The sequence below is a fragment of the Protopterus annectens genome, chromosome 16.part0 (assembly GCF_019279795.1).
Source record: "Protopterus annectens isolate FY-2018-M chromosome 16.part0, PAN1.0, whole genome shotgun sequence".
Classification (NCBI taxonomy): domain Eukaryota; kingdom Metazoa; phylum Chordata; order Ceratodontiformes; family Protopteridae; genus Protopterus; species Protopterus annectens.
In genome coordinates this window covers 502,034,362-502,059,879 of record NC_056750.1, presented here as the reverse complement: position 1 = coordinate 502,059,879, position 25,518 = coordinate 502,034,362, and the positions used below count along the sequence as shown (strand labels likewise).

General features: G+C 45.4%; 1 protein-coding gene across 11 annotated transcripts in view; it reads left to right on the top strand.

The window, feature by feature from the left end:
* RIPOR1 (RHO family interacting cell polarization regulator 1) overlaps positions 1 to 25,518 on the top strand; it is a 2,621,322-nt gene that overhangs the window by 2,440,559 nt on the left and 155,245 nt on the right. For all 11 annotated transcript variants that reach the window (XM_044058659.1, XM_044058658.1, XM_044058663.1 and 8 more), the window contains one exon: positions 19,508 to 19,591. In XM_044058659.1, coding sequence (XP_043914594.1) covers positions 19,508 to 19,591 — 84 coding nt within the window. The remainder of the gene's footprint in view (positions 1 to 19,507; positions 19,592 to 25,518) is intronic.

The following is a 25,518-nucleotide window of genomic DNA, read 5'->3' as shown; positions in this document are numbered from 1 at the left end:
CATCAGCCGACGCCATTTTCCTCAGTCTTTCTTGCCGCGCGGTGCCCGAAGCAGAAGCTGTTCGCAAGTGCCGGTCGCTCAGATCCAGAGATTTCAACGTACCGAAGACTTCTAAAAAGCTAAGTACCCCGCTGGGGACTCTTTCTTGCCTCAGCCGATGTCAGACAAAGTAAATAATTGTTTAACTTGTGGGAAACAAATACCTCATAAGGATTTCCACTCTTACTGCCTTCCTTGCTTAGGCCCAGACCACGACGTTTCAGCTTGTTTAGCCTGTGCTTCCTTCAACCGACGAACTCTCAGACGTCGGTCGGAGTTTGCAGAAGAGTTTTTTGGCTCCACTTTTGCATATAAAATGCCGTCGGAGACTCCGACTACACATTTAGCTAAAAAACGCAAAGAAAAGGACCGACACCCGCGGCCCGCGGTTTCGGCTGAAACCACGGTTAGGCCTACCGCGAGTGTCTCGGTTCTCCCTTCGGCCGAAAGCATGCCTCCGATAACCGAGGCCACACAGGCCATGGCCGAGTCGGCTACAGAAATTCCTGCTGAAGTAGCAGGCACTCAAGAGTTGTCTGACACTATTCCGTTGGACATCTCTACTCCTGCACGTGGGGCAGCTAGACCCCCTGCTTCTATGTCTATCAAGGCCTTTTCCAGGACTAAAGCAGCCAAACTTTCCAAGGCCTTACCTACAAAAGCTCCCTCTCACAGGCCTACCTCTGACTACTCCTCGGATGGTTCAGATGTATCGGACCATCAGGAAGGCCCGTACTCACCGTATGAGGATTCTGATGCAGAAGGCTCCATTCCTTCTGCCTCACCTCCAGAAGAATTTTCTTTTGGGGAAACCCTACACTCAATGAGGGAACACTTCCAATGGCACGGTAAGGATTTTTCTGATTCTAGGAAAAGGCTAAGGACTTTTTTACACTTACCACAGCATAGGCCTTTAGCCATTCCACCTGTACTATCAGTTGTTGATGCATACAATGATGCCAGTACTGCCCCTGATTCTCTTCCCCCGGCCCCTGCAAAGCCTGACAGATACTACAGGGTCCCAGATTCTCACTACCACTTGTATAAGGCTCATGCTGCAGACCCAGAAACCATTTCTCAGGGCCCTAAAGGTGTTGCAGCTGCCTCTGCCAAAAACCCACTACCATCTGAAAGAGAATCTAGAGCATTAGAGAGATGGGGTAAAAGGTTTATACATCTGCTACTCTTTCTGCCAGGGCTTTAAACTGTCAATTTCACATGATACAGTACCAGGAATTTTTGTTAGATCAGCTGAATAAAAAGCTGGCCTCTCCTGAACCTTTAGACCGTAAGTCCCTTCAGGATTTGGTACACAACTCTCAGCAGGTCAGTAATCATTTCTTAAAATGTGGCTATGATGCACTGGAGGCTTCATTTAGATCAGCTATGACTGGAGCAGTGATTCAAAGGCATGCCTGGTTAAAAGAACAATCCTTGCCAGACCATGTTAAGTCTAAACTCCTGGATGCCCCTATGGAGAAACAAAGTTTGTTTGGCTCCCCTGCACAGGAGGTTCTAAAGAAAGTGGAAGAAAAAGCAAAATCTGTCCAAACAGTCAAGGATTTTTTGCAGGTCCAACCTCCGAGGTTTAGCAGAAATTGGCCTTCAAAGAATTGGTCCTTTCCAGACACCTCCAGAGCACAGAGAGGCAGAAATAGACACCCAAGAGGCAGAGGTCAATCTAGGGGTGCCTACAGGGGTCGTCAGTGGCAACCTGCCAACCAAAGAAGTGCCGCCTCAGCTGCGACTGCAACCACTTCTACAGGACAGACACAATGACTTGGCTCTGATTCCGCCTACCAGGGAACAACTGGAAGCACCCTTGGGCGGAAAGCTAGCTTTATTCTCAAGAAATTGGCATTGCATTACAGGAGACAAATGGACTTTACAAACAATAGACAAGGGCTACAGGTTTCACTTCCACACTCTACCAAAAAAGAAAGGAATGCCAAACCTTCCACCAAGCCAGAAATCAGAGGCTCTAAAACAAATCATCAGTTTACTAAGGATGAGAGCAATAGAAAAGGTACCATCTATGGAACAAGGCCAAGGGTTTTACTCCAGACTATTCCTTGTACCAAGAAAAGAAAATCAATGGAGGCCTATTCTCAACTTGTCTGCACTGAACACATATCTCATTGTTCCAAAATTCAAAATGCTGACCCTACAGCAACTTCTTCCCATGTTGGGCAAGGAGTCTTGGCTGGTGACTCTAGATCTCAAGGAGGCATACCTGCACGTCCCTATACGACCAGATTGCAGAAGACACCTCAGATTTCTTGCAGGATCAGAGCATTATCAATTCTCAGCATTGCCCTTTGGCTTATCTACTGCGCCCAGAGTATTCACAAAATGCCTGGCATCAGTAATTGCTCATTGCAGGCTTCAGGGAATTCAAATCTACCCATACCTGGACGACTGCCTAATACAAGCGAACAACAAGACAAAATTAATAAAGGATTTGGCCAATGTCATACAACTGCTGCAAGCCTTGGGATACACAGTCAACATACAAACGTCAAGACTAGTGCCATCCCAAAGGATAACATTTTTGGGTGCAGAACTGGACACAATAACTCAGATGGCTTTTCTCACAGAGGAAAAACAAAAGCAACTACCAGTCTATTTCATGGCATTAACAAGACAAACTCAGCGTACTGCAAGGAAAGTCCTGCAAGCCCTGGGTTTCATGGCATCCTGCATAATATTGATCCCACATGCCAGGCTGCATATGAGAAAGTTACAATGGTACCTAAGGAATGTATGGTCTCAACACAGACACAGTCTAGAAGCCCAGATACCAATCATTCCATGTCTGAAGAAAGAATTCCTGTGGTGGGCTCAGGCCTGTCAGATAAACAGAGGATTGCCTTTCCACAAACCACATCCAAGGCAGACCATCACCACGGACGCCTCAGACCTAGGCTGGGGGGCACACATGGAAGACAAGTGTATCCAAGGCCTATGGTCACAAGACCAGCTGAATCTACACATAAATCTAAAGGAGATGCTGGCAGTGAAACATGCAATCGAGGCATTCAGACCATTCATCCAGCAAGTACACCTGCTGATAAGGACGGACAATACCACAGTCATGTGGTACATCAACAAACAGGGAGGCACACATTCATACCCTCTATGCCGGATGGCATTGGACCTGTGGAACTTAGCCCTGAATCTCAACATCCAACTACAGACCAGATTTGTACCAGGAAAACAGAATTCACTAGCAGACAGCTTAAGCAGAACTACCACGGATGCTCACGAATGGATGCTGCATCCAGATATTTTCAAAACCATAACAAAGAAATAGGGAATGCCAGAGATAGACCTGTTTGCCTCCCCACACAACCACCAACTGAAGAAATTCTGCTCAAGAGTATACCACCCACTTGCCTGGAGGGTGGACTCCTTTTCTTTCAGCTGGAAGGACCTGACAGTATATGCCTTTCCACCTCTTCCTTTGATGTACAAAGTTCTACTGAAGATCAGAGAGGAACAGCCAAAGGTAATTCTGATAGCTCCAGACTGGCCAAGGCAACATTGGTACCCGCTACTGAGAAGCATGTCTCGGACGCATTCATGGCATCTACCTCTATGTCCTTTACTTCTAACGCAGAACAACTACAAGACCCTGCATCCAAACTTAAAAACACTGCAGCTACCTGCTTGGAAAATTGCATAAAACAAAGCCAACTTGATTTATCTCAGAGGGTTAAGGACATTATCCTGGAGGCTCGCAGACCCTCCACAAGGAAAACATATTCAGCCAAATGGAAAAGATTCCTCATGTGGAGTGCAGAAAAAGGAGAAAATGTCACACTAGCAAACCTAGCACACATCCTGGAATACTTAGCAGAACTGTTCCACAATGGCCTGTCCTATTCTTCCGTTAAGATACATGCATCAGCAATGTCAGCAGAGTACAATATGGATCCTCCTGTCTTCTCTCATCCTCTCCTCATACAATTTTTGAGAGGGATCAAAAATGTAAAGCCTCCAAGGAAACCACCTTTGCCTGCATGGGATCTCAATTTTGTGCTAGAAAAATTAACACTTCCCCCTTTTGAACCAGCAGCAACAGCAGACTTACAGTTCTTATCTTGGAAAAAGTACAGTTTTGTACCTACCATAAATGTAGATGCCCGAGAGGAATGCATCTGCAGTCTTTACAAATGGGTTGTCCTGTCGTCAGGCAGCCCTTCGGTCGGCCGGATTCCAAAGTCTGGGTCTGGCTTCGGCTGGTGTCGCACTTCAACCGACGTCATTGCGGCAGTTATTCAGGTATAAAGGCATCAGCCGACGCCATTTTTCTCAGTGTTTCTTGCCCCAGATGCCAGGTGCCCTCTTGGATGGCTAAATTTGGATAAATGCCAAAGTTTCCAAATAGTAGAGAGCAAACACACAAAATAAGCATGTATGTACATATATACAAACAAATACACCATAATAGATCCCCCCCAAGCTAGCTGAAGATTGGCAAATACCCTAGGAGTACCTCAGAGGGGAAGGAGGGTGGGTAATCCTGACTGCAGATGCATTCCTCTCGGACATCTACATTTATGGTAGGTACAAAACTGTACTATGTCCTTCAAGGATGCATCTGCAGTCTTTACAAATGGGTAGAATACCATAGCTAAACTAGGGGAGGAGGAAATGAGAAGAGATTATGGTGTAGTTAGGATCCCTTGCAAAACAGCAGTGCCAAAACCAGCACGGGATCTAGAGTATAGAGATAAGTTATAATGCTTGGCAAATGTATGCACGGAGGTCCAAGTAGCAGCCTCTATAATGTCCTTGGTAGCCACTCCTCGTAAGAAAGCTGTGGTAGTGGCTGTAGCCCTTGTGGAGTGAGGCCTGATGTTCTCTGGAGTTTTCTTTCCATGGTAGGAGTAACAAAATCTAATGCAATTTCCTATCCATTTGGAGATTGTCTGTTTAGAAATTGGTTTTCCTTCCTTTCCTGTTGCATATGCTACCAGAAGCTGGTCAGTGTTTCTATTGTTTTTTGTCCTGTCCAGGTAGTAGCGTAATTGTCTGTGTACATCCAAGGTATGTAAGAGCCTTTCTCCCCTGTTCTGTGGGTTGGGAAGAATGTAGGAAGGTGGATAGCCTGATTTAAAGAGACTCTGGATACCACCTTAGGCATAAATGTAGGATTTGTTCTCATGGACACAATCTTGATGGAAGATCAGGAAGGGTTGCACTGCCATTAATGCCTGTAGTTCAGAGACCCTTCTTGCTGAAGTTATTGCCAGCAGGAAAGCAGTCTTCCAGGATAAGTATTGTAATTCTGCTGTTGCTGCTGGTTCGAAAGGAGGAAGAGTCAGTTTTTCTAGCACAAAGTTCAAGTCCCATGCTGGCAATGGAGGTTTCCTGGGAGGTTTTACATTTTTAATTCCTCTCTGAAACTGTCTGAGCAGAGGATGCGAGAAGACAGGAGGATCCAAGCTGTATTCTGCTGAAATAGCTGATGCATGTATCTTGATGGAAGAATAGGACAGGCCTGTATGGAAGAGCTCCGCCAAGTACTCCAGGATGTTGGCTATGTTCACCAGTGTCACATCTTGCCCCTTTGCAGTACTCCAGATGAGATATCTTCTCCATTTTGCTGCATAATTCTTTCTTGTTGAAGGTCTACGAGCCTCCAGGATTATGTCTTTAACCCTTTGGGATAAATTTGGGTTAATTGCTGTTATGTAATGTTCCAGGCAGTTAGCTGCAGAGTTTTTACGTTTGAATGCAGGATGTTGTAGTTGTTCTGTGTTAGCAGTAATGGGATCAGGGGCAGTGTCCATATTTGTTCCCGGGACATGCTCCTCAGCAGTGGATACCAATGTTGTCTTGGCCAGTCTGGGGCTATCAGAATGAACCCCGGACGTTCCTCTTTGATCTTCAGAAGCACCTTGTGCATCAAAGGAAGTGGTGGGAATGCGTATGCTGTCAGGCTTTTCCAACTGAAAGATAGGGAGTCCACCTTCCAAGCAAGTGGGTGTTAAGTCCTTGTGCAGAATTTCTTCAACTGGTGATTGAATGGGGATGCAAACAAGTCTATTTGTGGTAATCCCCATTCTCTTGTGATGGTTTTGAAGATGTCCGGATGCAGCATCCATTCGTGGGCATCTGTTGTAGTTCTGCTTAATATGTCTGCTAGAATGTTTTCCTTCCCTGGTACATAAATTGCCTGTAACTGAATGTTGTAGCTCAGAGCCACATCCCATAGGTCCAGTGCCAGCCGGCATAGAGGGTATGAGTGTGTGCCTCCCTGTTTGTTGATGTACCACATAACTGTGGTGTTGTCTGTCCTTATCATCAACTGGCCTTCTTGGAGAAAAGGTCTGAATGCCTGGATTGCCAATTTTACTGCCATCATTTCTTTTAGATTTATGTGCAGATGCAGCTGGTCTTGAGTCCATAGGCCTTGAATGCACTTGCCCAGCATGTGTGCCTCCCAACCGAGGTCTGAGGCATCTGTCGTGATGGTTTGTCTTGGTTGACTTTTGCAGAAGGGCAATCCTGTGTTTGATTGGCAGGCCTGAGCCCACCATAGGAACTCTTGCTTCAGGCATGGGATCATTGGAATTTTGGTTTCTAGGCTGTGCTTGTGCTGGGACCACAAATTCTTTAGGTACCACTGTAGCTTTCTCATATGCAGCCTGGCATGAGGGACCAGTATTATGCAGGATGCCATGAAGCCTAGAGCTTGTAGCACTTTTCTTGCAGTTAGATGGTTCTGCTTTGTTAATGCCAAGAAGTAGAGAGGAAGTTGCTCGCTCTTTTCTGCAGTTAGAAATGCCATTTGTTTTGATGTGTCCAGTTCTGCACCCAGAAAGGTTATTCTTTGGGATGGAATCAGCCTTGAATTTTTTGTATTGACTGTATATCCCAGGGCTTGCAGCAGGTAGATGACTCTTTGTAAGTCTTCTGTTAGTTTGTTTTTGTTGTCCGCTTGTATCAGGCAGTCATCCAGGTAGGGATATATTTGGATCCCCTGAAGTCTGCAATGAGTAATTACTGATGCCAGGCATTTCGTGAACACTCTGGGCACAGTAGATAAGCCAAAGGGCAATGCTGAGAATTGATAATGCTCTGATCCTGCAAGAAATCTGAGGTATCTTCTGCAAATTGGTCTTATGGGGACGTGCAGGTATGCCTCCTTGAGATCTAGAGTTACCAGCCAAGACTCCTTGCCCAGCATGGGAAGAAGCTGCTGTAGGGTCAGCATTTTGAATTTTGGAACAATGAGGAATGTGTTTAAAGCGGACAGGTCTAGAATAGGCCTCCATTTGTTTTCTTTTCTTGGTACCAGGAAGAGTCTGGAGTAAAATCCTTTCCTTGCTCCATAGATGGTACCTTTCGACAGCTCTCATTCTTAATAGTTGAGATATTTGTTTTAGAGCTTCTGTCCTTTGAGTAGGTGGTAGGTTTGGCATTCCTCTCTTTCCTGGTAGAGTATGGAAATGGAACCTGTAACCTTGGTCTATAGTTTGCAAAATCCATTTTTCTCTTGTAATGCAGTGCCAGTTTCTAAAATAAGGTTAGCTTTCCGCCTAAGGGTGCTTCTAGTTGTTCCCTGGTAGTGTGCCACCGCCAAGTCACTGTGATTGAGTTGTAGTGGTGGTGGCTGTATCCATGCCTCGTTGGTTGTTACCCTGCCACTGGCGACCCCTGTAGGCACCCCTGGATTGGTTTCTGCCTCTAGCCTATTCCTGCCTCTTTGTGCCTTAGAGGAGTCCGGAAAGGACCAATTCTTGGAGGGCCAGTTCCTGCTAAACCTTGGAGGTTGAACTTGTAAGAAATCTTTCACTGTTTGCACAGATTTTGCTTTCTCTTCCATCTTTTTTAGTACCTGCTGTGCAGGGGAACCAAATAAATTGACCTTGTCCATAGGTGCATCCAAAAGCTTAGATTTGACATGGTCTGGTAATGCCTGTTCTTTCAACCATGCATGCCTCCTGATAACTGTGCCAGTCATGGCTGATCTAAAGGAAGCCTCCAGTGCATCATAGCCACATTTTAAAGAATGGTTACCAACCTGCTGTATGTTATGTACCATTTCTTGAACATACTTTTTATCTAAAGATTCTTCAGAGGACAGCTTTTTAGTCAACTGGTCAAGCATAAACTCTTGATATTGAATCATATGAAATTAGCAGTTCAAAGCTCTAGCTGACAAAGTAGCAGAGGTGTAAACTTTTTTACCCCATCTCTCTAAGGACCTGGATTCCCTTTCAGAGGGGAGGGGGTTTTTAGAAGAAGTAGCTGCTACAGCTTTAGGACCCTGGGAGATAGTCTCTGGATCTGCAAAAGGAGCCTTATGTAAGTGGTGATGAGTGTCCGGGACCCTGTAGTACCTATCGGGCTTAGCAGGAGCCGGAGGTAAAGAATCAGGAGCAGTGCAAGCATCATTAAATGCATCATCAACAACAGAAAGAACTGGAGGTATAGCTAAAGGCCTATGCTGTGGCAAATGTAGAAAGGTCCTAAGCCTTTTTCTAGAGTCTGAGAAATCTTGGCCCTGCCACTGAAATTGTTCCCTCATAGCATTCAAGGTTTCCCCAAAGGAAGATTCCTCAGGAGGAGAGGCTGAAGGGATGGACTCCTCAGCATCAGAGTCTTCGTAAGGAGAATAAGAAGCCTCAGGAGGGTCTGTATGTTCTGAGTCATCAGAGGAATCATCTGTGGATACTGGCTCAGGGGGCTCTGCTCTAGGCCTCTTTTCTGGAGGAGGGAGAGAGGCCCTGTCTGGATGAGGCTGGGCTCCACGAATTAAAGAGATGAGATCCTCAGCCAAAGAAAGCATATGGGAGCTGGTGCTGGGCCTGTGAGAGGGGGGCTTGGCAGGCACAGGTTTTGATGCTTTGGCTGCTTTAGCCCTGGCAAAGGCCTTAATAGACATAGCTGGAGGAGGCCTAGCAGCTCCACGTGCAGGGGTTGAAATATCCAGGGGAATGGTGTCTGATAAATCCTGTGAAACCGCAACAGAAGGTTGAATTTCAGAAGCCGTTTCTACCAGGTTAGAAGAGGCCTCGGTAGAAGGCATGTTATCGGCTGAAGAAAGAACCGCTTGCTCAGTTTCGGCCAAAACCGAGACACTCGTGGTTTGCTTAACCGCGGTTTCGGCCGAAACTGCGGACCGCGAATGTCGGTCCTTTTCTTTGCGTTTTTTGGTTATTTGCGTAGTCGGAGGATCCGACGGCATAATGTAGGCAAAATCGGAGCCGAAAATCTGTTCAGCAAAGTCCGACCGACATCTAAGCGTCCGTCGGTTAAAAGAAGCACAGACTAGACAAGCTGCTACGTCGTGGTCTGGGCCTAGACAATGTATGCAATAGGAGTGGAAATCTTTATGAGGTATTTGTTTCCCACAAGATAAACAGTTATTAACTTTCTGTGACATCGGCTGAGGCAAGAAAGAGTCCCCAACGTGGTACTTAGCTTTATAGAAGTCTTCGAAGTAATATTCGGTAGTAGTAATCTCTGGATCTGACCGACCGGCACTTGCGAACAGCTTCTGCTTTGGGCGCCACGCGGCAAGAAAGACTGAGGAAAATGGCGTCGGCTGATGCCTTTATACCCGAATAACTGCCGCAATGACGTCGGGTGAAGTGCGACACCAGCCGAAGCCAGACCCAGACTTTGGAATCCGGCCGACCGAAGGGCTGCCTGACGACAGGACAACCCATTTGTAAAGACTGCAGATGCATCCTTGAAGGACATCTGCCTTCCTGCTAGCAATCACTTCAGCAAGAAGGGTATCTTGAGTTACAGGCATTAATGGCAGTGCAGCCTTTCCTTATCTTCCATCAGGATAGAGTGCCGCTGAGAACCAATCCTACTTTTATGCCAAAGGTGGTATCCAGGGTATCCTTAAACCAAGCTATACATCTACCTACATTCTTCCCCATCCCACAGAGCAGGGGGGAAAAACTACTACACACCTTGGACGTACACAGACAACTGCGCTACTATCTGGACAGAACCAAGGCCAGCAGAAAAACTGACCAGCTTCTGGTAGCATATGCAACAGAAGTGCAAGGAAAAGCAATTTCAAAACAGACAATCTCAAAATGGATATTGCATTCGATTCTGCTACTCATTTCATGGAAAGACAACTCCTGAAAATATCAGGCCTCACTCCACAAGAGCTACAGCCACCACTACAGCTTTCCTACGAGGAGTGGCTACCAAAGACATTTTAGAAGCTGCTACTTGGAGCTCAGTGCATACATTTGCCAAGCATTATAATCTTCCTTTATACTCCAGATCCCGAGCAGGTTTTGCAACTGCTGTTTTACAAGGGATCTTAACTACACCATCATTATCTTAGTGCCTCCTCCCCCAGTTTGGCTATGGTATTCTACCCAGTTGTTATGACTGCAGATGCATCCTTGAAAGACATAGTACAGTTTTGTACCTACCATAAATGTAGATGTCCGATAGGTATGCATCTGCAGTCAGGATTACCCACCCTCCTTCCCCTCTGTGGTATTCCTAGGGTACTTACCCCTCTTTTAGCTAGCTGGGGGAATCTATTATGGTGTATTTATTTGTATGTATATATGTATATATATTTTGCTTTCTACTGTTTGGAATTATCTGCATTTATCCAAATTTAGCCTTCCTAGAGGGCACCTGGCATCTGGGGCAAGAAACACTGAGGAAAATGGCGTCGGCTGATGCCTTTATACCCCAGCAGCTATGACGTCGGGTGAAGTGCGACATCAGCCGAGGCCAGACCCAGACTTTGGAATCCGGCCGACCGAAGGGCTGCCTGAGGCAGGACAACCCATTTGTTATGACTGCAGATGCATACCTCTCGGACATCTACATTTATGGTAGGTACAAAACTGTACTTTTTGTACCTACCATAAATGTAGATGTCCGATAGATATGCAACTGCAGTCGGATTTTCCCTCCCACCTACCCCTCTGTATCCTTCTTTTTGGGTCCCTACCCCTTTTCCCATTAGCTGGGGGTATTCCTATGGTGTATCTGTTTATTACTGTTGTGCATGTTTGGGATTATTTTTATCCATTTACCAAATTTAGCCTTCCTAGGAGGGCACCTGGCATCTGGGGCAAGAAACACTGAAGAAGATGGCGTCGGCCGATGCCTTTATACTCCTGCCGTGGTGACGCCGGAGGAGGCGACACCAGCCGACGCCGGACCCAGACTTTGGAATTCGGCCGACTGAGGGCTGCCTGAGGCAGGACAACCCATATGTTATGACTGCAGTTGCATATCTATCGGACATCTACATTTATGGTATGTACAAAACTGTACTTTCTTTTCGCTTATCCATTCCCTAGTGGCAGCAGTCAGATGTAGGATTGTGGGCCAGCTTGCTGTTTCTGTGGAGTGCCTAACCATGCTCCCCCTGTGGAACACACCCTGTCAGAAGCTTCCTGGTCTCTGCTATGTGCTGCATGCATGGGGATTGTGCCTTCACATGTTGAATCTCCCCAGCTTACATGTGCATGTGCACCATGGCAGCACATTCCCTACCAGCCCATGCTCCTGCTAGCTGTCACCCAAGTAGCAAACCAGTGGCACCTCCTTTCTCTTAGAATAGGCGAGCTGATGGCAGCTGCTCACTCCCTCCACCAGAGCCAGTAACTAAATTCTGGTTGCCTGGGCCTTAGTCAAGGCTATATCCCTTTATGCCAGTAGAGCTGGCTTGGTTTGGGGTATTTTTAATAGCCTAACACCACACGTGGCCTGAAAGATTTGCAATCCACCTAACCAGATTGTCTCACAACATCTTTTCCACATGAGTGCATGCTTCCACACACCCACCTTAAAGGCTAAAACCCATCGACAGTTTGATGAGTCTAATGCCTGCTCTCAGGCCTGGTATTATATTCTAGCATCTCCTCAAAGAGACTTGTGCAGTACACAGCCTGCTTTGCCACACCCTACCCCCTCAGTGGGCTTGCTCATTGTCCCCTTAGTCAGTTGACTGAGATGCTTGAGTGGTAGTCAGAGCTTAATCCCTGTATGCCACTGTAGCTGGTTTTCTGTGTCTAGCAATAATTATTTTGTTGAACAGTTGTGCTTTGGACACTGCAGTTGTTGGAAGGGGGCACCACGTCATCTATTAGCTGTCCTGATGGGCTCCTGTTTATGTTCTGAGAAATTTTAGCTGCCACGCTGAGAAGCAGGAGGCAGTAAGTACAAAGAGGGGAAATATATACTTCCGAAGTTGCCGTATCGTGGAGTATTCCATTTATTCCGAAGTACAGCAGTCTTGGTGTTGGCATTCTGGGCTTGCGGTGTCTAGGAGGAATTCCCTCTACTCTGAGGTACAGCAGGATTGGAGACCGCGATAGAGGCACAGCCCTATGTCTGGGGATGCAGGAGGACAAACCCCCCTGCAAGTAATTAACATGATGGTGAGTAGTAGTAGATTCATTATTCCATTGTGTACTAAACAGTACTCTTAACTTGTTGCTGCCTCAAGCCCTATCCTTTCACTGTGCTGACTCCTTGGTTAAGGAACACTACTTCAATAGATACTCATTTTCATGGTGGTTTTGTTTTGAACCTGATCATGGTTTCTGCTGATAAATGTTTTAGTGCCTGTTTCATGCAAACATTAGATGTTATGTAGTCCTATCTCGCCTACATTCTTACCCATGGGTTCGGAGACGAATATCGGCTCCGACTCAGCCTATTTACTAGCTCAAAAGTCACTGATTGGCTGAGCTAAGGGGGTATCCCATAGTACACTGCTTCGCATCCCCAGATCTCGTTTGCCGCTCGGACGTGGTCTCGCTTGGCTGTGGCTAAGTACTCTTTTTTGACTTATTTCTCTTGAGAAATTGGTTGCTTCATACTTCAAAAGCTATTTTAATAGCTATTCTTGCTGCAATAGTTGTGTTCGTGTGTTAGTAGTGTTTTTTGTGGTATCCCTAACGGTTCCCACGGGCTAGGCCCATTTTAGTTAGAGGACCTAGTCCTCCCTTAGTGAGTAGTTAGTTAGCTTGTTATTGTATTTTTCTTTTGAGAACCGTTTAAGTTAGAGGTTCTCTTTCAGTGTTCTCATTGTTGTTGTTGGTTTAGAGCTTCGCTCTTCTCTGTGGTACTGTCTAACTGGTGGGCTTCCCGCCCTTTTTTGGTTATTGTTAACTGTGGTTTCGTTGTGTGCTTGCACCTGTTGGAAGTTGTTAGTTCTTTGAATATGTCTAAGGATCAGAAAGATCATAAGCCTTCTGGCTTTAAAAAGTGTTCAAAGTGCAGGTATAAAATGTCCATCACGGATGGACACTCTGTCTGTGTTTACTGTCTTGGAGACATCCATTTACAGGAGTCATGCAGTTTTTGCCACGCCTTCAGTCCTAGGGTGCTCCAAGAGAGGAAAAACAAATTGATTTTAAAGGGACTGCTTAAACCAGCCCCGGTCATGGCCTTGGAGGCCGGTCGGTCCTCGGACTCGGGGGGGGGGGGGGCACCTTCGAGGCCATGCGGAGCTCACTGGCCAAGTTGTCAGCTACGTCACTCAGGTCGGTCATTCCATCCCCCACCACTCCGGCGAGAGCTTCTGACACCCACATATCCTTGGACAGCAGAGCACCAGGCCCTAAGGATACCCCCACGAGCGGTCCCCCACTTTCTGAAGGTCCCTCAGAGCCTGTGCCTGAGGAACCTCCCAGAAAGAAATTGTGCAAGAGGAAGCACATAGACTCCCAGGACGAGTCTCTCACTTCCGATACTGACCTTGAGGAATCGGAAGGGTCCCCCAAGTCTTCCTCTGATGATGTTTCCTTCTCCGATATCCTGGAGATACTGAAACAAAGAGGAGACTGGCCTTCCAAGACCCCTTCCGAGGAGGAGTCGGTATTCCTCAAGGCTTTTGGCACTCAACCTTCTGCCTCCTGGGTGTCTCCACCCTTCGATGAACTTCTTGACCTTATTTGTCGAAGAGTGTGGGAAAACCCTGATTCCATGGAGCCAGTATTTCGACGCCCCAACAAATTCCTCTCCGCCCCCCCCCCCCCCCACGGAAAAGAATTTCTGACAAAGGGAGTCCAGGTAGATGCCATGGTGGTGGTGGCAGCCACCCAGAAGGAAGTTGCAGAGTCTTCCTCCTCAGTCCATCCTCCTAACAAGGAGTCTAGGACTATGGACCGGTACAGGAAGCATACCTTGTCTTCAGCCACCTTCACCTTAAGGTCGCTGAACTACTTATCTCATTTCACTCGGCTCCAGAGAGATCTCCTTAAGGAGTTAGGAGATACTCTTGCGGGTAACATACCTGAAGCAGTGGCTCAGACGGTCAACGCACAAGTTTCTACCCTCAACTCCATCGCAAACTTGTCTATGCGACTCATTTCGTATGCAGCCGAGGGAGCGAGTAGAGTGGCCAGCTCAGGTGTAGCCCTGAGAAGGCAAGCCTGGCTGTGCCTGTGTCACTGTGTGGAGGCCTTCAAGTCTTCCTTCACTGATGCCCCTTTTGATGGTTCCTCCTTGTTTTGGGACCAGAGTGAAAGACACCCTCACCAGGTGCGAGCAAGAGGGAAAGACCCTGTCTGCTGTAGGGGTCCATTTTTCCCTCCCGTCTAGGCCTTACCCCAAGGCTCAGCGAGGGGGGAAAGATGTGGTTCAAGAAATCACAGAGGTTTTTTCCTGCTGCACAAGGTGAAACCCTCTCCTGAGGCAGGGGAGGGGGGAGTTATTCAGGTAGACATCACCCCAGAGGCAGAGGGGGCCCCCGCAATTCTGGGCACCGCGACTCCTTTCGTGGCTCCCCATACTCTCACTCCTGAGGGTGTGCCCGACTGTGCTTATCCGGAGCCAGTCGGGGGTCGAATTTCCTTGTATCCGGAAGCCTGGGAAAACATCACCCAGGACCGATAGGTATTAAGGATAATTTCCAAAGGTTACACCATCCCATTCTGTTCAGTACCCCCTCCCATCAGAAGGATCCCGGACGTTCCACCCAGTCAAAGGGTCAAGCAGCCTCAGAGGTATCTCAGCTGCTAGAAAAAGGAGTCATCCAACCAGTCCCCTCAGACCAGATCGGATTAGGTGCTTACTCAAGATTCTTTTTGGTGCCGAAAAGAACAGGGGACTTGAGACCCATACTAGATCTCACTCAACTCAACCATTACATACACAAGCCCAAATTCCGGATGGTCACCCTACAATCTATTCTCCCATTGTTGGGAAAGGAAGTATGGATGTGCTCCATCGACCTGAAGGATGCTTACTACCATATCAAAATGGACAGGGCATCCAGGTGTCATCTACGCTTCCGGCTGGGAGCCAGACATTTCCAGTTTCGAGCCCTGCCCTTTGGTCTCACCACAGCCCCCAGGGTGTTCACCAAGTGTATGGCAGTGGTGACTGCTCACTTGAGACGTCAAGGATTCCAGCTGTTTCTGTACCTGGACGACTGGCTCCTCACCGCCCCCACCAGGCATCTACTAATTCAGACCAGGGATGCTACTATCAGTCTGTGTCACCAATTAGGCATTACGATAAACTGGAAAAAATCTGCCTTGTTGCCCTTACAGCGTGTCACTTTTATAGGAGCAGAGCTGGACATCATTCAAATGCGAGTGTTCCTACCACAAGAAAGGATTACAGGGTTGCAACAACAAATTCTCACACTGATGCCTCTGAGACATGCGAAGGCAAGACTGATTCTTCAACTCCTAGTGACCATGGCAGCTATGATCATGTTGGTTCCGTTAGCGAGCTTACACATGAGAATTCTTCAATGGCTTCTCTTTGTCCAATGGTCTCTCAAAAGACTTCCGTTATCCCATCCAATCCTATTGACAGACAAATGCAAGCAGGACCTCCGCTGGTGGCTGTGCACCAACAACTTGAACGTAGGAAAACCCTTTGTTCCACCCGTCCCTGTGGCCACAGTGACTACGGACGCCTCCCAGATAGGATGGGGGGGGGGCATTATCTCGGCAGGATGGTCCAAGGCACGTGGCAGGAGCACGACATACATTTGCACATAAATGTCCTAGAGATGAGAGCAGTGCTTCTTGCATTGCAAGCACTTCAAGAAGTCCTCCCTCTAGGGACTATTGCGATACACTCGGACAACATTTCAGTAGTGTGGTATCTCAACAAGCAAGGAGGAACCCGATCTTACCCACTATTCAGGGAGACCATGCACGTGTGGCATTGGGCAATAGCTTCCCAACGGTTTCTAGTGGCAACGCACATCCCGGGGAAGATCAATGTGATAGCAGACAAGTTAAGCAGGGCGATTCTTATGCCCTACGAGTGGTCCCTGAATCGCCTGGTGGCAGAGCGAATCTTCAGCAGATGGGGTCAACCTTGCTGCGACCTTTTTGCCAAACTCATCATTCCTTCCCAAAGTGGCTTCTCTGTCTAATATAAATCAGTCTATTGAGCTGCCAGTTTTCTTCCCCAATTTTTCCAACAAGGCAGAATTCAGATTTCACCAACTAGATGTACATAGACAGTTACGCTTCTATCTCCATCGGACAAAAGAGATTCAGAAATCTGACCAACTTTCTGTCTCCTTTTCCGAAAACTGGCTTGGTTCTCCGGTATCCAAGGTCACGCTCTCTAGATGGATAGCCAGCTGTATTTCCTTCATCTATCACACAGCAGGTAAAACTCTGCCCTTTCCACCTAAAGCCCACTCCATAAAAGCTGTTTCCACATCTACAGCCTATCAGGCTAGATTGTCAATGGATGATATATGTGCTGCGGCCACTTGGGCTTCTCCTCACACCTTTGTCTCTCATTACAAATTGGACGTGGTTTCCAGGGGCAGATCTTCATTTGGCTCCACGGTTCTCCGGAGTATTTTCCTATGAGCCACCCGGGTTGTAGGTGCTAGGGACGCTGTCCCATGGGTAAGAATGTAGGCGAGATAGGACTACATAACATCAAGAAGTTATGTACTCCCCATAACGTTCAATGTATGTGGTCCATCTCGCCTCACATTCTTACTTACCCTCCCGCCTTCCCCCTACCTGGAGGATTTGGAGGCGATTTTTTTATCATGCAGAGTCCCTTTGATTAATTTGTTTGGATATTTAGTATGTATGGATGTATGTTATGTATGCAATAACTGAGTTGTTTGCAGCAAACTAGATCTGGGGATGCGAAGCAGTGTACTATGGGATACCCTCTTAGCCCAGCCAATCAGAGACTTTTGAGCTAGTAAATAGGCCGAGTCGGAGCCGATATTCGGCTCCGAACCTATGGGTAAGAATGTGAGGCGAGATGGACTACATACATCGAACGTTATGGTGAGTACATAAATTCTTGATTAATATTGCGACATTAATAATGTGAACCTGAAGCAGTTTAGTGGATCTTGCAACCTCTGGTTGGACTTGTAAGACTGCAGAGATAGTTGTATTGGAGGACTGATTTATTATGTAAGTTAAATATTATGTAGTTGCATTTTGACAGCTATGTGCATAACTGACGGTCCAAACAAGGAATGTGTTGACAGGCTGTGTAACTGCGTATAGAACAGACTGACAAAACCAGGGCTTTATTGATCAGTTAAGTTATGTAAAATACATTCTGCATAACATTTGCATTTTTATGTTAACACTATAAAATATTAATATAAAAATAATTGAAATGCACATAGTACATCCATTATATACCATTGGAATGCAGACCAAAAGGCCATTCACAGTGGAAGTAAAAATGTGATATGTCCCAAACAGGATGCACACGGAGAGTGACATGGTAATTAGATTCTACACAGTTTATGAATATGTGCTGTGTAATTTTTGCTTTAATAACTTGAAAAAAAACAATGTTATGAGGTATTGAAGGATATCAGATTCACATATATAAAATGGCAGAATACAGCAAAAGCATTGCTGCTGGGAACAGAGTAATATAGCTACAGAGTATTTAGATTTGGATGCTTGATTAATTATGCAAATATTCATTGTATGTACTAGCATATTTTCTTAACTGTATCCATAACTTCAGTGGCCATAGCAATGTCAGGATTGATAAGCTAGCCAGAAGAACATAGATTAGGTCAGAATTCTGTACAGCCTATTTGAAATATTTCCATTTTTAGATGGTGAATTAACATGGACATACTGATGTATTTTTTTAGAAATATTGCTTAAATGAATGTGGAAAAAGCACTCAGTACATGGAATGTGTCAAGCAAGATCAAAATGGGAAGCATAGTAAAGGAGATACTGCTATTTTTTTCTTGAAAATTTTGAATGTGTGCTGTATGTTAGTTTGCATTAATAATCTGAACCAGAGATGCTTCATGTGGTAGTTTGTGATATGATATGAAATGAAAACTTATATAATGCTGGAAAGACTTTGCACTGATGTATGGTGCCTAAACTGCATAACTTCAAAGATGGTTACAGATGTTTACTGAATTAGGCAGATATGTATAATTAGCGTATTTTTTTTCCAAAAGTCAAAAAAGGCTAACAGATTTGCTTCACATCAAATTGCAGGTCACATCTCCACAAACAAGTAGAGGTTTAACTCATTAAACTAGTGAGTTTGCTATTTATTACTTATTACCAGTTAGGGTTCATAGAATGTTTAGATTAGTTTAAAGGTATACATCATAACTACTTCCTGGAGAAAAAAATCTGCAGAAAGAAGGCTATCCAGGCTGGAAATTCTTAGGTATCATGTATGAAACTGCACAGGTCTACCTTAAATTGTCAACACCACAAATCATTGACATGCAGAACACTGACTCTAAAATATTGAAAGTAGAAAACATTGAAAAGTGGCAGTAGCTGGTTGTTTGAGGTGTGGTACAGTAGGGAGTGGGGTTTTGCCCTTTCTTAGCTGTAGTATAACCTTGAAGTTAATAAACTGTATATGTTTGCATATATATATAAATATATATATATGTGTGTGTGTGTAAGTAATTAATAGTGCACGTGGGGATTGCAGGACACCATGCTCCCTGCAAAAAAATGCTTTAGACTTTTTTTGATTTTTTTCAGTGTTTCATGTGTCGATGGTGTGCAGTCAGCAATTTAATGTAGATTAGAAATGACACTGCTTGTTGACAGTCGGGCCATGAGATTGTCTTTCATTTTAACTGTCTCAGCCTACAAGAAAACTTTGCAGACAGTTCTGATTTCCAGTGTGTACGTGTATTTTATATCCAAAACAGGCAACATTGCTTTGTTTTAATTAAAAAAAGACATTTGCTGAAAAAAATGGACACTACTGTTCATGTGACCAGAGTGTCTTACTCTTTCCCTACATTGTCCTTTAGACAAGTTGGTTAGGGATGGGAGACATTTATCCTTTCATCATTTTTCTTGTAAAGAGGCAGAGCTGCAGCTGAAGAGCTTGTATTTCCTCCCCTGTGAAATTTGTGTAAATAAGATCCATTCCTAAACCCTGGTCACTAGTGATACCAGCTGGTCTTGTCTCTAATACAGATTTTTGACTGTAGTTTTTTTTTTCTACTACTTGTATTAATTATTATTTTTTATTCCTGTAGGCAATGGTGTGTTACCTAGAAATGCTTGAAGATGAAGAAACAGAGACGAGAGTAGCAGGTTGTACAGCACTTGAATACCTCAAGGTAAATTTATTATCACGGAAATGTGTGTATTCAGTCTCCACAGCAATAAAGTAGCAAAATATATGAGCTGTATTTATGGGATTCCAAGGTGTAAGATGTCATTTCCCTTCCACCACGGCTCTAGTTAAACCTGAATTTTCATCTGGATGAAATGAAGCACTGAAATGTTGCATGACATGCTCTGTACAATAGAGTAAGTTATTTATCTGGCATCAGCAGTGTGGTTAAACAGTTTCCAATCTCCCTAATTTGGGATTGTAATTGGTTAAGTTCTTCATTTGCCACTTAGAAACATACCTTTTGCTAAAAGGTTTTCTTTGCTGTATGGATTTCTCTAACTTCTAAAAACACTACAAACTGAAAAAAAGTAGTGAATAAAAAACTGTGAAGCTGAACACGCTGTGACAAACCACGATAAACACTTTAGCGTAAAAAAATATTTAATCTCCGCTTTCGTCAATGCAGACTTCCTCAGAAATACAAATCATACTGTACATCACAATATTTAAATACTTCAAGAACCAATCAAATACAATTGAAAGTAATTAAAACACAATCATAAAATGCAAGCATATAAAAGGGCAATGCTTCAAGCCATTAACCATTATTTAAATTGCTTTTTAACATACACCCTCCGATCTTTTAAAAAACATTTTATGTTGATGGCATCATTTAAGCCGGGTGGCTGATCAGCTTTTAATTTTATCTGCCATCTGGCTTCTTTTTGTTCTAAATAATTTTTAAAGCTGCCTCCTCTTAAACTCAAATGACCCTGTTCTAGGATCGAGAAAAAAAAATGTTTTTGTAGATGTTCATCGTGCATACAGCTGCAGTCATCACACTTGGGTTATCCTGCCATCAGGCGGGTCCTCGGTCAGCCGAATTCCAAAGTCTAGGCCCGGCGTCGGTTGTCGTCGCTTCTTCCCTGACGTCAGTGCGGCAGGGGTATAAAAGAGGCAGCCAACGCCATTTTCTTCAGTCTTTCTTGCCGCGCGGTGCCCGAAGCAGAAGCAGTTCGCAAGTGCTGGTCGGCCAGCTCCTGAGATTTACGAACAGTATTTCAGCCAAAGTCTTCTTTAAAGCTAAGTACCCCGTTGGGGAAACTTTTCTTGCCTCAGACCGATGTCAGACAAAGTTAATAATTGCATTTCTTGTGGGAAGCAAATACCGCATAAGGGTTTTCACTCTTTCTGTATACCTTGCTTAGGGCCAGACCACGACGTCTCGGCCTGCCGTTTTTGTGCTAGGTTTAACAAGCGCACTATTAAGTGCCGGGCGGAGTTCGCCCTTCATTATTTTGGCAAAAAATTTGATAATATCATGTCGTCGGATACACCGATGCCAGTTTTAGCCAAAAGACGCAAAGATAAGGACCGACATCCGAGGCCTGCACCGAGTACTGAGACCATGCTTAGGCCGACTACTGGTTCTCCGGTTCTCAGCGAGGCGCCTACGCAGCACCTGACTACCGATGAAACTATTTTACCGGTGACTTCAGTACCAGAGGTCGCAGGTTCCTCGGTCTCCATTCCCACTGCAGATACCGACGCCACTCTTGGCGGGGAAACCGGAAATTTAGCGAGGCCTGCCATTTCTGAAGGCGTCTTCAGGCCTACCACCTTCTCTATTAAATCTTTCACTAAATCTAAAGCTGCAATGAAAACTAAAAAAACAGGGTCCTCAGACCTCCTCTCAAGGCCCCATGCCTAAAAAACAGATGCTTAAAATGGCTGAGGATTTGATAACTCTCATCAGGGGTTCTCACCCCCCCCCCTCAGACAAAAGACCCAGGTTGGAGGAAGACTACCCTTCTTCAGACCAGGCTTCTGTTACCTCAGACCATTCTGAGGACCAGGATTACGCCTATTCCCCTTTTGAAGACTCTGATGCTGAGGAGTCTATTCCCTCGGTCTCCCCCCCTGAGGACTACTCTTTTGGGGAAACCCTGCATACATTGAGAGAGCACTTCCACTGGGAAGGCCAAGATTACTCAGATTCCAAGAAAAGGCTCAGGGAATTTCTACTGCTCCCCCAGCATAGGCCCCTGGCTATCCCTCCTGTTTTAGATATTTTGGATGATGTGTACGCAGAAGCCAGTCTTAATCCAGACTCTTTACCTCCAGCCCCTGTTAAACCAGACAGATATTACCGGGTTCCTGATTCTCACCAGTTCCTTTATAAAAGCCATACTGCTGACCCAGAAACAATTTCACAGGGTCCCAAGGGGATTAAGACCTCTACTGCAAAAAACCCTTTACCTTCAGAGAGAGATTCCAGAGCATTAGAAAGGTTGGGGGAAAAAGGTGTATACATCAGCCACTTTAACCATGAGGGCATTAAACTGTCAATTTCATATGTTAAAGTACCAACAGTTCTTGTTATCTCAGCTGAAAAGCAAAATGACACAAACAGAACAACCAGATTTGAAAGAGTTGCAGGATTTGTTGCATGGAGCAGAGCAAGTGGGGAAACATACCTTGCAGTGTGGTTTTGATGCTTTAGAGGCCTCATGTAGCGCTGCTGTCACGGGGTCTGTTATACGTAGACATGCTTGGCTCAAAGAGCAAACCTTACCAGATCATGTCAAAGCAAAGTTATTAGATGCACCACTTCAAAAAGATGTATTGTTTTGTGTTAAAGCTGAGGAGGTACTAAAGAAAATGGAGGAAAAAGCGAAATCTATGCAAACAGTTAAAGATTTCTTGCAGGTGCAACCTCCACGCTTCAGCAGAAACTGGCCTTCAAAAAACTGGTCCTTTCCAGCCATGGACAGACCCCAAAGGGGCAGATACAGACGCCCAAGGGGTGGAGGACAACCTCAAGGATCTTACAGAGCTAGACAGTGGCAAGCACCAACCTCAAGAGGTGGAGAAGATAGACCACAGTCATTTAGAAAACAGACGCAATGACTTCCCCCTATGCCTGCCAAACAAAGCTATAATGGCAGCACCTTTGGGCGGAAAACTGGCCTTATTTTCAAAAAACTGGCACATTGTTACAAAAGACAAATGGATTCTGGATATTATAGACAGAGGCTACAGGTTCTACTTTCACACCCTTCCAAAAATGAGAGGCATGCCAAACCTGCCACAAAATCAAAGGGCAGAGGCACAAAGACAAATTTCGCTCTCATGGATATGAAAGCAATTCAAGAGGTACCTGCAAAAGAACAAGGTCAAGGTTTTTATTCAAGACTATTTCTGGTACCAAGGAAGGACAAAGATTGGAGACCCATCTTCGACCTATCTATTCTAAACACATATCTAGAGGTACCAAAATTCAAGATGCTCACATTACAGTAGCTTCTTCCCATGCTGGGCAAGGAGTCTTGGCTGGTAACGTTGGACCTCAAGGAGGCATACCTGCATGTCCCTATCAGACAAGATTGTAGAGGATACCTCAGATTTCTTGCAGGTTCAACCCATTACCAATTCTCTGCATTGCCCTTTGGCTTATCTACTGCGCCCAGAGTGTTTACGAAATGCCTGGCATCAGTAATTGCCTTCTGCAGACAACAAGGAATACAGATCTACCCATATCTGGACGACTGCCTGATCCAAGCGGACAGCAAGGACATTCTATTGCAGCATCTGGTGTTTGTAATAAAACTATTAAACTACCTGGGTTACACAGTGAACAAAAAGAAATCAAAACTAATACCTTCTCAACAGATAATTTTCCGGGGTGCCAGCTTAAATACAACAACCCAGATGGCCTACCTCACGCCAGACAAACAAGGGCAACTGTCTCAATACTTCAACAAAATGGCAACTTTAACCAGACTAACTGCAAGGAAAGTCCTGCAGGCTCTGGGGTTCATGGCATCTTGCATCCTACTAATACCATGTGCAAAGCTGCATATGAGGAAACTACAATGGTACCTAAAAAACTTATGGTCTCAACACAGCCACAGCTTGGAAACAATTGTACCACTCATTCCATGCCTTCAAAAGGAATTTTTGTGGTGGGCTCAAGCATGCCAAAGAAACACAGGTCTCCCTTTCTGTTTACCTCAAGCAACTCAAATCATCACAACAGACGCCTCAGACTACGCCTAGGGAGCACACATGGCAGATCAGTGCATTCAGGGAAAATGGTCCCAAAAAGAGAAGCACCTACATCAACCAAAGGAGATGCTAGCCGTGCAAAATGCTCTTATGACCTTCAAAGACCTACTGCATCCAGGCCAGCTATTAATAAGGACAGACAACACCACAGTCATGTGGTACATAAACAAACAGGGGGGGACTCATTCATACCCCCTGTGCAGGCAAGCTATGACCCTGTGGAACACAGCACTGGAATTACAAATTCAACTACAGGCACAATTCCTGCCAGGGAAGGAAAACACACTGGCAGACAACTTAAGCAGAAATATGACAGACCCACACGAATGGAAATTGCATCCTCAAGTCTTCTCAAAGATAACTCAGGCATGGGGACAGCCAGACATAGATCTATTTGCTACCCACAGAAATTACCAGTTGGAGAAATTCTGTTCAAGGACCTATCATCCACAGGCCTGGAAAGTGGACGCACTCTCTTTCAATTGGACAACATTGACAGTCTATGCCTTCCCGCCTCTACCTCTACTGACCAAAGTTCTATTAAAAACCAGAGCAGAGAGGCCACAAATGATTCTCATTGCTCCAGACTGGCCACGACAGCACTGGTATCCTCTCCTAAAGAGCCTGCCACACTCACCACCATGGATCCTGCCTCTAGTTCTTCTTCTGCTGTCCCAGCACAACTACAAAACCCTTCACAGCCAGCTCAAAACCTTAAATCTAGCTGCATGGAGAATACCTTAATTTCCCAACAGACTCTCCTTTCCAAGGAGGTGCGGGATGTCATCTTGGAGGCCAGGAGACCCTCTACTAGAAAAACCTACTCCGCCAAATAGAAACAATTTTGTTCCTGGAATCAAGAAAAGGGCCAAAATCCTTGGGTAATAAATATACCTCAAATTTTACAGTACCTAGCTGAGATGTTAAACAGTGGCCTTTCCTTCTCCTCCATCAAGATCCACGTTTCAGCCATTTCAGCACAATACAATACAGATCCTCCTTTATTCTCACATCCTCTATTAAGGCAGTTCCTCAGAGGGGCAAAAAATATAAAACCCCACGGAAACCACCGGCCCCAGCTTGGGACCTCAACTTCGTATTGGAAAAGCTGACCCTGCCTCCTTTTGAGCCGGCTTCTTCAACAGCGCTACAATACTTGTCGTGGAAAACAGCCTTCCTTCTGGCTATCAGCACGCAGGGTTTCGGAGCTACAGGCCCTCATGGCTGTGCAACCATTCATCATTTTCCATCAAGACAGGGTTTCCTTACGAACCAACCCTACCTTCATGCCAAAGGTAGTATCCAGTGTAGCTTTGAATCAGACTATTCATTTACCTACCTTTTATCCAAATCCACAGAACAAAGGAGAGAGGCTACTACATTCCTTGGACATTCACAGACAACTTCGTTATTACTTGGACAGAACAAAGTCATTCAGGAAATCTGAGCAGCTCTTTGTGTCCTATGCTACAGGTGCTCAAGGAAAGGCTATTTCCAAACAGACTATTTCAAAATGGATAGCCCACTGCATACGCTTTTGCTATTCATTTCATGGAAAATCAGTGCCTGTATACATCAGATCCCACTCCACCAGGGCTACAGCTACCTCTGCAGCTTTCCTCAGGGGGGTCCCTACCAAGGACATTTTGGAAGCAGCTACTTGGAGTTCAGTGCACACTTTCTCCAAGCACTACCACCTTCCTCTATACTCAAAATCTAGAGCGGGCTTTGCCACAGCAGTCCTGCAGAGCATTCTAGCCCCTCCTAATTCCGCTTAGTACCTGCCACCCTTACTTAGCTTTGGGATTCTACCCAAGTGTGATGACTGCAGCTGTATGCACGATGAACATAGTACAGTTT